The following is a 13,128-nucleotide window of genomic DNA, read 5'->3' on the forward strand; positions in this document are numbered from 1 at the left end:
CTATTTTTTTAATAAATAAAGAGTGCTGTCTCTTGCAGAGATTTTTCAGACTTCCATATTTTCATGAACCTCGATTTCTGTAATGGCTGTCAAGGGTTGTCTTTCCCGTCACATATTTATCTAACCTAGACTGTCTTTCAATGATTACGTTCATGTTTTTGTACATGTCTAATTTAGTTTGCATTTCTTTCCTGTATCAAACATTCACCCTCTTTTTGAAGAGAAGGGATCCCAGTCTATTGGTGAAGTTTGATGAATCTTACATAGACATATAACAAATATTTGATACATTTTTAAATAAAAACATATTTAATAAATAAATGCAACAATAAGATACATGTACAAAGTGCTTGTGAAAGACTCTATATTGGGATCAAAAGTTCTGTAAAACAGCCGTAATATACATGTGACACAGTACAGGTGGGTCTTTAGTTTTTTTCATGACAACATACAGATAGTATTTACATGTATACTATACTAAGAAAAAACCAATAAATGATTAATAAGTGTCTGAAATAAAAGCAAGAATATTTATAATTTTGCCTCTAAATTCCTTTAAACAGTAGTCAGGCCAGTAAAAGGTCATAGAAATACACATATAGAAAGCTAGACTTCACTAATTATCTAACTGTCACAATGCCCCTTAGACTAGACAAATATATATAATTGGTACCGGTACATATAATTTGGTGTTATAAAAATATATGTCTGACCCCTGAACCCTCCTAACCGAACATGCAGGTCATTTATCTCTTTCCCCTCCCACTAAATATTAAAAATAAATGTATAAAACATTACATGTATTTCATAAACTAAAATTTAAAAAAAAAAGTAAATTAAAAAATTTAATCTCTGGGATTCCCAATACAAGCATAGCATTATGGCTGGAATAGCACAGCATTAGGAATGGTAAACTCGAATGACCTCTGTGATGTCCTTTCTACAGATAGGACACCCGTCCCGTCGGTTATGTAACATTTTGGAGCACTCGTAGCAGGTGATCATGTGATGACAGGGACACAGCAGACAGTCTCGCACTCTGTTCATACAGATCCCGCACTCTGTGTCAGCTGGCGTTGGGTCACGCCGAGACTCCTTCACTGGGGCTGTATTACCCTCGTGGGACAACACTGGGATCTTCTTCTCAAACATGCAGGGAATTCCGGATGAACTCAGGAGCTGCTCTGCCCTCACTATATACAGGAAACAAGGCAATAAAGAACTGATCAAACAGAGGACATCAATAATAGTCAACCATAATAACACAAAGGATGTACACGCATATCAGTATTTATATAAGTGTATGTGTATTGTGTAAATATAATAAATTACTAAAAATAAACTAAGAACATGCATATATTTCCCATCAAGGGATACAAAAGCATGAGATATCTGTCCATCTGTCTGTCTGTCCATCCTTAACTTACAAGCTTTCCTTTCTTCTCTCTGTTCTTCAGACAAAATCAAAGGATGATTTCCAGATCGAAAAAACAATGTCTTCCCCATCTTTTCTAACATCAAGCGAACTATAATACACAAACAAACTTGTAATCAGTGATTCAATTTTTGAATACATGTATATTAGATTTTAAACTCCCTACAACACTAAAACTTAACTTTGGCTCTGCTACTCATCAAAATCAATTTAAACAAATAAGGCTGAATGTGTAAGATAATACATGTACTTAAAATACTAAAGGAAACAAAATATTTCACCAACAAAAAATTCTTACACCATACCTTATTTTTCAAAGCATATTTTTAAATACCTCGTTGCATTGATTTTTGTGAAGTAAAGCTGGCCGGATTGATTTCAACCTCAGGAATGTAGTACACTGGATAGAGAAATCTCAGTCCAAGAGATCTCTACAATAAAACAAGTCCAAAAGTGAAACAAAAAGTCATGCTTTTTCTTGAAGACATTCCAGGAATGGAAACATAGTTTCCATACCAGTAATTCCAAAATTTTCTGTTTTAATCAAAATTATAAGAAATGAGAAAAGCAGTAAAAGAGTTTGAATTCTCATGGCTTCTTAAAATGAATTGTTGCCAGACTGTTTTGTAAAATGACGAGAAAGAAAGAATTTTTCCTGAATGGAGGATGTGCTAATCAGAGTCCTCCTCACCTCCTTGTTCATTACTCCAGCCATGACATCATCAATCTTGAGTCGCAGTGTGCAACTGCCAATCACTGTGTCACCTCGACATAGGTGAGACACTCCTACAAGGCCCAGGGTTAATCATCATTAACATAAACTTATCATAAATATACAATCCAAACATTCAAGTACCCTAAGTCAAACTCCCTGTACATAACAAAACGTAAATAGTATGGTACAAATTCCAACAATTGTTCCTTTAATCATGCACTCTTCTATTAGATTACGTCACATATAAAGCTGACCTGTTCATCAATCTAGTAATAACTAAAAATACTAAAGAACTCTCTGGGATGACAGTCAAAGATTTTTACACAAATCTCCAGTATAGAGAGCAATTAATGCAATTCATAATGGGCCCCAAATCAGTGTACAAACATTTTCAGCATTGTTGATACTTACTCTCTAAAAGATCTTTCTTGATCTCCATATCCTCCTTCACAGCCTCAAAAATAAAGTCAGCGTCATTTACAGTTTCTTCCAAACGACTCATGCACATAACCTGGCCCTGCTCAAAATTATAATTTATATATTGTATCATTTCCTGTCATGCAACCAATATTCTGTAATTCATCTACATGTACTGGACGAAGTGTACTAGTCTTTTGAAAATAAATACTTTTATTAAATTGCATACTGGACTGCATACTACTTTATAAATAGAAGAAATTGAAACGCTTGATACAATCTTAATGTATACATGTACAGGTACTGGCCTTTTTTAATTAATTTGCTTCACTCACCACAAAGTTCTTCTGGAAAAGAAGTCCATCCTCCCTCAGTTGCTTCTTGTCGTCTTCTATAATGTTATACACAGCGTTCAGTGCTGGGATGCTGACGTCCCATATCTTCACTCGATGACCATGGTAGGCTAGCTCACCTAGAGGGTTTCAGCATTTATCAATGAAACTTTATCTATGAAAAATATTGCAGTGTGAGTTTGCAACATAGAACCAGAGAGGTTTGGGTGATGTTGTCTATAGAAATGTATTTTTCAGGGCTTGATAGCCTAGCAGCAGAGACAAAACATGTTTTTTATGTCTCTGATACTAGCAGTAATTAAGCTGGTGCAACTTTCTCAGGCATCTTGTTCTGGCATTCTATAGTTTTTACAACACACGTGTGTGTGGTATCATTAAACAAAGAAAAAAGGCTGCCAAGAATCAAATAAAGATGGTTAACATATTGGACCTAGCGTATTGATGCCACATATTGACAAATAATCATATAGACCCACGGGCCCTGGAAGTTATTGTAAATATATTGCATGTGCATGTACTTTTTTATACATGCACATGCAGTATATTTACAATAACTTCCAGGGCCCGTGTATAGACCTAGTCCGAAATATCTTATATATTTACTGATCTTTTTTAATGATTTTGATAGGTTAGTTGCAAGGGGAGTAAAATATCAAAATCTTTTAAACAAGCCAGGAAAACGTCAGATATTTTGGACCAATACATCTGCAATAATCATAATGATCCCAGGACGTGCGTTTAGGTTTTGAATACATTTATTGCTTAGTTCGAGGTCAATTCCACAAGCAATATTAAAATAATAAATCCTAATAACATACCCGCTATTTTTGGCCCCAGAATCCCACAACCTAAGACGGCAATCTTCATCTTTTTTTCAATTTTTGCTCTACATTTGCAGTTTGTTTACATCATTATCCACCATCTTGAATTTCACAAGCATTGAAGAGGGGTGTGCATTATTTGTTGAAGAAAATCTTAAAATTTAAATATAAGAACTTAAAATTGTACGTTAAAATAAAATGTATATATCAATAGCCTAAATATAATTTAATTTTTAAACAAACTTGATAAAAAAAACCCAATATGAAAAAAATATTAGAACAGATGCGTAAATAAATAATAATTACTCCAAGATGTTTTTAAAGGCCGGCAACTCTAGATAACTTAAAAATCATGAATGCATGTGATGTTCGTCCACATAACCAGAATGACAGAAAAACAAAGGCACTCCAGCGATGGAAGATTTTAAAACAGGCACTTACAGGTAGCAGTTCCGCAGAAACATGCGCGAGCGATGTATCAGTTCGGCGATTCTCCAGCTTTGGTTTACTGAAAACAGAAAAAATATCCACAACCCCTGAAGGCAATGTGTGGTTTCGATACACAGCACCTGGAAAACCAGGTTTCTGTATGTCTGTCAGGTAAGAGGGATCTAATAACCACAGGCAAATTAGGTTTACAGGTAGGGCCTAATATTTTTTTTTTAATATTTTGTTATTTACTTCTGGAGGAGGTTGATTGCTGTACTGTAGATTAAATTGCTCTTTTGGTTATCATTTTTTTTTATATTTCACTTATTACTCAATACTCATATCCATAGAAACAATTAAGGTATCAGTTTGTCTGTTTTGAAAGCACATTTAGTTAACTTTTTTATACGATTATATACAATTTCAATCATATCGATGGATCTGAGAGATTCAAAAAATAGTACATTAATTAACTGTGTGTGTTTGTTTTCCAGACATTTACCTGGGACTATGGATGCCAACACTCTCCTAGGTTTCAACAATACAGGAAATGTTTGTAAGTAATCATTTAATCAGCTTCTTACCCCACACACACCTGTACACCTGTATGCTGCCATGCTTTGGGGTGCATAGCCAAAGTCTCCATGATAAAAATTCATGAGCTTTACATTCAAACAAGTATTATTGTGATCAAAGTTTGAAAAATTACATACTGATTCGTAGTCAAGTTCGATCAGTTTGCTGCATGATATATCATTTATACAGTTGAAAAGACTTGATGGCTTTATTTTAGATTTAAGGAAAATTGTCAAATATTTTAAAGAGTTGTCTTTCCTACTAGAGGAATATTGATCTATATAATAACAGGGTAAAATTAATATTATGAAAAAGAATTTCATCAGGTCATTTTTCAAAGTTTGATTCATCTGCACCAATATGCATGAATAAAGACTTGACTTGTCCAAACAAATCCATGACAAGGGTACATAGATTACAGCTATTCTTTCTCCAAAATAAAGTAGAGTTAATGGTCTTTAGGACAAGGTCTTCAACAATAGTGATCCCCACGTCACTGTCTCAGTAGATGATGAGGTCCACTGTTGCTGTCACGGTAAGTGTTTAAATCAGTGTCACAGTCACAGTTGGCACTGTCGCTAACAAACTAAGGTCCTATGTCTCTGTCTCAAAAGGCTCATACTGAGAACGTGTACCTGTCTCAGCAGGTGCTTGCTGACTGAGGTCCCATGTCACTGTTTCAGCAGGTGCATGCTGACTGAGGTCCCATGTCACTGTCTCAGCAGGTGCTTGCTGACTGAGGTCCCATGTCACTGTTTCAGCAGGTGCTCACTGCATGACAGGTCCCATGTCACTGTCTCAGTAGATGCTTGCTGACTGAGGTCCCATGTCACTGTCTCAGCAGGTGCTTGCTGACTGAGGTCCCATGTCACTGTCTCAGTAGATGCTTGCTGACTGAGGTCCCATGTCACTGTTTCAGCAGGTGCTTGCTGACTGAGGTCCCATGTCACTGTCTCAGCAGGTGCTCGCTGCATGACAGGTCCCATGTCACTGTTTCAGCAGGTGCTCACTGCATGACAGGTCCCATGTCACTGCCTCAGCGAGTGCTTGCTGACTGAGGTCCCGTGTCACTGTCTCCGCAGGTGCTTGCTGACTGAGGTCCCATGTCACTGTTTCAGCAGGTGCTTGTTGACTGAGGTCCCATGTCACTTCCTCAGCGGGTGCTTGCTGACTGAGAACCCATGTCCCTGTCTCAGCAGGTGCTTGCTGACTGAGGTCCCATGTCACTGTCTCAGCAGGTCGCTGCATGACAGGTCCCATGTCACTATCTCAGCAGGTGCTTGCTGACTAAGGTCCCATGTTTCTGTCTCAGCAGGTGTTGACTTACAGAGACCCCTTGTCTTTGTGTTTTTGTATTTGCCACTGAGGTTTTATGTCACTCACCAGTTGATGCTGACTATTATGGTTCTATGTCAGTGTGTCTCGAAGTGCTGAGATTCAAAGTTCCCATGTCATTTATAACTTGGTGATCATTTACTAAGAAAAACCATGTGACATTGTCACAACAGAAGCTGCTTTGCTGGACTGACAGGCAATTGGCAAATGAGTGAAACAAACATCAGACTAAATACAACAATCAAATTTGAATCCCACAAAGCTCTAGATCTGTTGTACTTATAATACCAGTACAAGTATCTGTACCAAAACATTAAAACTAGGTTTGTATTTCTGTACCAAGCTACAGTGAAAGGTCAGTTGAGTTGAGTCCTTAGATTTGACACATCTTTATTTACCTGTTACAGGTGTGTGGCCCGCAGAGGAGGTCATGACTAATTACTGCTTCCAGCACTTGGAGAACTTCAGGTAAAATTATCCAGGTAGAGAAGGTTAATCATATTATTGATCACTATTTTGAATCAATGTGTAAGAAAATAAAGCTGCTTATATCTGGTTTTCATAACAGTTTTGGAAAATGAGTCATTCAGGTTTTTTATTATGATTTGTGCTCATTTGTCAACCTGGATGATGCATTTGTATACCTTTCTGATGCCAAATCTACTGTACACCAAATCTTTGTTTGTTTTATTGTTATCAATGGGCTGATTTAAAAAGCAGAGACAATAAATCACAATGCTTTGCATATACAAATGCACTAGGTAAAATATTAAAATGTGGCAAACATTAAAGTTTTATTGAGTAAAAAAGAATATGAATAAAAAATAACTTAATAAGCAGTTTCTGCACAATTGAAAGTATAAAGCTTAAAATTTAAGGATAGAAATCAATCTAAGCTTTTAATTGAACAATTTAGATTTTATATGAGATTCTATAAAATCATTACCGGTATATGCTAACCAATTTAGAAACCATTATTGGGCATAATTTCATCCGTAAATTGACACTACATGTACATATTTGATAGAAAATTAAAAAAAAATTCTGATGCAATCTTTGTCCCACATGGGGCTGTACTCTTAATTATACAGCTATATTTGATCAAGAACGATCACCAATCCTGATGTTTTGTAGTGACCTTGCGGTGTGTGAGTTGGGTGGAGGAATGACCTGTCTTGCAGGTCTTGCTGTAAGTTTCACATCACAACATGCATTGGCTGTCGGTTTTGAAACATATTATTTCAAATGAAAATGTTAACTGTTATTTAATTGATTTAGTTTGAACAATGAAACATATTACTTTAGAACCATTTAAACAAGACCTTGGACTTTCAGTAGGATGTAATGATCTATTTCTTGCGTCAAAACAAGTTAAAATGACGCTGGTTTCAAGCAAAATATACACCGATTGCGTAGTTTAGGCTCAAAAGCCAGACAAATCTTGATGATTTCAAAGAGCCATAGCTGAGTGGCCTACAATGAAATAGACAGGGCTATGTCACATTATCGTTTGACTTAACTACCCAAAGTCCAAGCTCTTGTTAAAATGGTTCTATGTTAATTACTACATGTATTATAAAAAGATGTTTTAGTAATGAAATAACTTTGCAGTTGGCCCTTGAGTCCAAGGCAGCCCATGTTGTGTTAAGTGATGGGAATGAAGACTCCGTGGAAAGTATGTTAAGATTCCACCATTATATTATCTCTCTCTCTCTCTCTCTCTCTCTCTCTCTCTTATGTTTGTCTCTATGTGTCTATCTCTCTTCTTTGCTTCAACAAATTCATTTTCCATTTTTGATTTTTTTTAAAGCCTTGATATATATATTTCTGTTTGAGAATAATTAAATTCATTTTCCATTTTGAATTTTTTTTAAAGATTTGATGAGTATAACATTTTGGTATATCTGCTTTTTTGTGTGCCACAAAATTTAAAAAAAAAACAGGGTTATAAATATGTAATTTTTTTAATCATGTCAGTCATTTTTTGTTCAGCAATTTTTATGATTTCCAATATTTAATTTCTGTGTATTGTACATGTAATTTCTGCAATGTGAAAGTGATAAAAAAAAAGCAAAAATTTAAAATTTGAATATCAAAATAAGTGAATAAATGATATTGGCCCAGCTTGCAAAGTATGGCCACTATTTTGCAATAGAGCACTAAAAAATATTTCAAAAAACATATATATGAAGTAAATTATTTTTAAATTTCAGATCTGAATGTAATTCTTGAGCAAAAAGACAACCAATCAAAATTTGGAAAAACTAAAGTTTCATCAAGGTATTGTATTAAAGGGACTTGGACACGATTTGAGCTCAATTTTTTTTGCATCTAGAATGGTAAATTTGGGCATTTTAAATGATACTTTAAAATTTGAAAGTCAAATATTGAGTTCCAAGCAAGATACGCAGGTCGAAATTCTTTGTTATGTAAACAAAGCTCGAGTCTTGTAATTGTTTACATATGTGTAGTATTGTTATAAGTTTCAATCAAATGTTGCTTTTTTGTTAATAATATTATTCATAAACACATTGGATCAGATTATCTTGTTTAGCATAATATATTTGTCAAAGAAATGACAATTTCTGTAATTTGCATTATTTGTAAACATTTGTATGACTCAAGCCTTGTTTACCTAACAATAATTTCATACCTCTCTATCTCGCATATAACTTGGCTTCTAACATTCAAATTTAAGTCAATCATTCAAAATGCACAAATAAGCAATTTTAAACTATAAAAAGTAAAAAATAAAATTTTGATTCAAAATCGTATCTAGGTCCCTTTAAACAATAAAATGATAATCAATAATAAAATCAATAAATATGATTATCTTATCATCGACTAATTATTGACTTTTATTAGTATATTATCCACCTCTTACCTCAAATAACTTGACTCTGAAGTTGTACAAAGTTTTTAAATATTGAAATAAGGGAATGTAGATTCTGCCGTTTGATTTTTGTTTTAGGATATTTTTGTTTGCTGGGTATCTAAATGTAGATTCTGCCGTTTGATTTTTGTTTTAGGATATTTTTGTGTGCTGGGTATCTAAATCCTTATTTCTGCCTTGTTGTAGACTTATTCGCTGGGGTAAGGATGAGACTCACCAAGACTTGCATGGAAGCTTCGATGTCGTCTTGTGTGCCGACTGGTAAGACGCTGTCATTGTTTACCACTGCGTTTTAGATAGGTGATAAACTGGTAAAAATAATTCTAAATGTAATCTTTTTATCTTTTTTTCAGTTTGTTCTTTGATGATGGTAGAGCTGACTTAGCAGATTTGATATTTGACATTCTGAAACCCAAAGTAAGCATTTTAAACTCAATAACAAGGTTAGCTATGCAGTATTGCAATGCATAAAATTTATTATTTGTCTGTTACAGCCTGAACATCTAAACAAGATAACAGTTATGTAAACTAAGGAACATTCATTGGTGTTAATTTGCCAAATTTATCAATTTTTTTTGCAAAAATGAATTGCTATTTGTATTAATTATCGTACACATATATTTATCAGCATTTTTTATGCCAATATTTGTGTTCTGGACTTGTCATGTGTTGTGACATTGGATCATTGTTTTGTTCAAATGTTCCAATAATTTATTGACCTTATAGGCTCAAGTTGAGCCATTGTCTTTGTTTTGATTCAGTTGTATTACTAACTTTGGTGTAGAGCAATTGAATTAGTTTTTATTAAGTTGTATTACTAACTTTAGGGTAGAGCCATTTTGTTTGCTCCACACCGAGGGAATACATTCCAAGCCTTCTCAGAATTAGCTAAAGAAAAATTCCATGTAGAAGTACAAGATAATTACAGCCAGGAGGTGTGGGGACTCCACTGTAAGGTAAGTATATATCAGCATAGTAAAGAAGATGCCTTCAGGATTTATTGAGTAAATTAGTCAGTTTACATTGGGAATCAGCATAGTTAAGAAGAAGAAGAAGAAAAGCACTGTATATTTATCTAAAGTAAAGTAAACTGTTTGAATCAGCATTGTCAAGTAATGCATCTATGAGCTAAGTACATAAGATTTACATTTTAAATTGGCCCTGTAAAGTAGAAAAATATGTAGTTTATAATATATGCATAACATTATACAATATTACGATGTTTAAATAACATTGAAATGGACAATTACAGTGGAATAGTTGTAAAGTGTGTTATATTGTACAATATTGGAACAAAAAGCATCATCACAAAGTAATACAATAGATATTGTTATTGTCATTAGAGGTCATCATACTTAAGTATTACCTAATATATCATCATGCTTAAGTATTACTTAAGGGTTCATCATAATAAAATATTACTTTAGAGATCATCATTCTAAAGTATTACTTAAGGGATCATCATACTAAAGTATAACTTTAGGGATCATTATCATAAAGTTATACAATAAATATTGTAATTGTCAAATAGGGATCATCATACTGAATTATTACTTAAGGGATCACAATACTAAAATATCACTAAAGGGATTATCATAATAAAGTATTACTTCAGGGATCATCATACTAAAGTATTACTTAAGGGATCATCATACTAAAGCATTACTTAAGAATCATATATATAAGTATTACTTAAGGCATCATCTTAAATTATTACTTTAGGGATCATCATACTAAAGTATTACTTGAGGGGTCATTACCATAAAGTTAAACAATAGGTATTGTAATTGTCAGTATGAATCAGCATACTTAAGTACATTGTATTACTTTAGGGATCATCAAATTTAAGTTTTACTTTAGGGATCATCATACTAAATCATATCTTTAGGGATCATCTTGCTAAAGTATTACTTTAGGGATCATCATACTAAAGTATTACTTTAGGGATCATCATACTAAAGTATTACTTTAGGGATCAGTATGATAAAGTAATATGTTAAGAATTGTCATTATTAAGTATTTATTTACTTTAATAGGGATATTCTCTATAAACTACTTCATCAGAGATTATAATTGTGAAGTAATTCTTTAATAGGGATCATCATCATAACATGATCTTTAGATATCATATAGGCAGTTTACATTGTGAATCGGCATAGTATGGGATACAATATTTGAGGATCGTCATTATAAAGCAATGCTTTAGGGATTATCATCAATAAGAAATACTTCAGGATCATTATAATATCGTAATAATACTTTAGGGATGCAAATTTATTAAGTAATACTTAAGGGATCATCATTATAAAGTAATACTCTAGGGATTATTAGATCAATATTTTAGGGATTATCATGTAAAGTAACACTTTAGGGATCATTCTTCAGATGAGGAGTCTGAATTGTAAGGCATCAACATTTGCTTTATACTGCAAAGGTTAGGATTTTTGAAGTAAATACAACTTAAGGGTAGGACCTTTTTTTGCAAAGACCTTTAAAAAAAGTCACAGATTGTGATCTTTGTTATAAACCATAGACTTTAAAGATTTGTACATAATGATAAGATCTTGATGTGTTATTAAATCTTTTAAAAGTCACTAAATTGACTTATAAGTTAATGGTCAGCAACTTTTATGCTTAATGCATTAATATTACGTCATTACTATAATGATGTTAAAACTCTTTGTTTCTTCAATTATTGTGAAAGTTCACTTTAAATTCCAAGTGGATGTAAATCCATGAAACTAAGATTTAAGCTTGTTTTATTCATATTTATAAAGGTGAAAAAATGTAAAATAAACCACAAATTATGAATAACCTAAAAATTATGATTATTATTTTACGTGTTTTGAGATTGTAGACGGAAGGCAAAAAATATCTGGTTTTTGTTAAATTTCTGACACCACTTAAGCACCAATTTGCACACGATTGTATGCTCCGCTATGACCTCCCTCTGAAGATTTATATCCAGTCATTTACATATTCAACATCTGTGAAGACACTGTTTTTAAATATGCTGAATGCATTTAGATGCAGGTCAGGTCAATGTGAACTCATCTATGTAAAGCATGCCTGGCTGTTCTAAAACCATTCACCTCGAGCATTCCATGCAGAAATAATTAGCTTAGAGTACACTGAGATTACTCATTCTCTTCTTCCTCTACTCTTAGAACAACCATAACTAAAAATCAAAAGGTCACAGTTTCTCATTTGAATAGTGAAATATATAAATTTAGAAGCTATCTGGAATAAAATTAATATATTTACAAGACGTGCCATATTTAGAGCTCTGGTATTGTTGTGGTGAAGTTGTCCTTGCCTGTCCCACTCCAAAGTTTGTCTTTTACCAGGAAGCGAAGTTATCAGGAAGTTCTCTGCCCCTATCTTGGTTTTTTTTTTTTTTTAGATCGATCAGTGAAGTCATGTGATACAATATGTGCCAACTACAGCATTTTATTGAAGGACTTAAAAATTATCGCATAAAATTTTTGAAAAATAACTTTATAATAATATTTTTGAAAAAATAGTTATCCTTAAAATGACATTGAAGGGCAGAGAATATTTGCGATTGACGCATGTTAAGTGCATTTCCAGCATTTCTTTTAACAATCCGGAATATTAAATGGAAGTGATATTCTTATATTTATAAAAAAAAAATCATTTTTTTTTTAAATCTTTAAGATGAAGTCCACTGGCAGTGATATGTATGATGAAAACATTCATTACCCTCGCCTAATAATACTCACCAAGGCAGGCTGACGATCCGTGGTCATCACTGTGAACAACGCTAATCTGTGATACAATGTATTCCAAATACTCGCTGCATATCCAAACCAGTGCAACGTGGATTATTCCTCATTTTATCATGGAAATAAAATATGTTTTATATGAGTTGTTTGAGTTAAAATTTTTAGTTCAGCTGACTGAAGGGACACCCGAGCCTATCTGACCTGGCCCTGTAGTTGTGAGTCCGCGATCTGGACTTTTCACAGTTTCATCCGTTCGTCCAGAATCATAAAAAAAAACTTCTGTAAGTTAGGTAGTTTTACAAAATGTGATCCTAATTTCCGAATCACGACACTGGTTTTTCTGATTCCGTATCACCTTTCTCTAAAAACCAGGATGAGTTACACCATAAATAACGTCTTTACGATTAA

General features: G+C 33.5%; 2 protein-coding genes across 2 annotated transcripts; one reads left to right on the forward strand and one right to left on the reverse strand.

Moving 5' to 3' along the window:
- Positions 1–290: 290 nt before the first annotated feature.
- LOC128178991 (probable 3-hydroxybutyryl-CoA dehydrogenase) lies at positions 291–3,888 on the reverse strand. The gene is made up of 7 exons (XM_052846446.1): positions 3,739–3,888; positions 2,903–3,039; positions 2,562–2,667; positions 2,127–2,221; positions 1,770–1,866; positions 1,428–1,526; positions 291–1,193 (listed from the first exon to the last, which is right to left on the reverse strand). The coding sequence occupies exons 1-7, from the start codon at positions 3,785–3,787 to the stop codon at positions 901–903; spliced, it is 876 nt and encodes a 291-aa protein (XP_052702406.1). The 5' UTR covers positions 3,788–3,888; the 3' UTR covers positions 291–900.
- A 165-nt stretch (positions 3,889–4,053) lies between these two features.
- LOC128178992 (calmodulin-lysine N-methyltransferase-like) lies at positions 4,054–12,862 on the forward strand. Its single transcript, XM_052846447.1, is given in 11 exon segments — positions 4,054–4,077; positions 4,079–4,341; positions 4,665–4,726; positions 6,489–6,549; positions 7,216–7,270; positions 7,693–7,756; positions 8,295–8,361; positions 9,161–9,235; positions 9,328–9,391; positions 9,802–9,930; positions 12,653–12,862. Coding segments are annotated over 11 exon segments (942 nt in total). The 3' UTR covers positions 12,731–12,862.
- The last annotated feature ends 266 nt before the right edge of the window (positions 12,863–13,128 follow it).

This window comes from Crassostrea angulata, chromosome 3 (assembly GCF_025612915.1).
Source record: "Crassostrea angulata isolate pt1a10 chromosome 3, ASM2561291v2, whole genome shotgun sequence".
NCBI lineage: Eukaryota > Metazoa > Mollusca > Bivalvia > Ostreida > Ostreidae > Magallana > Magallana angulata.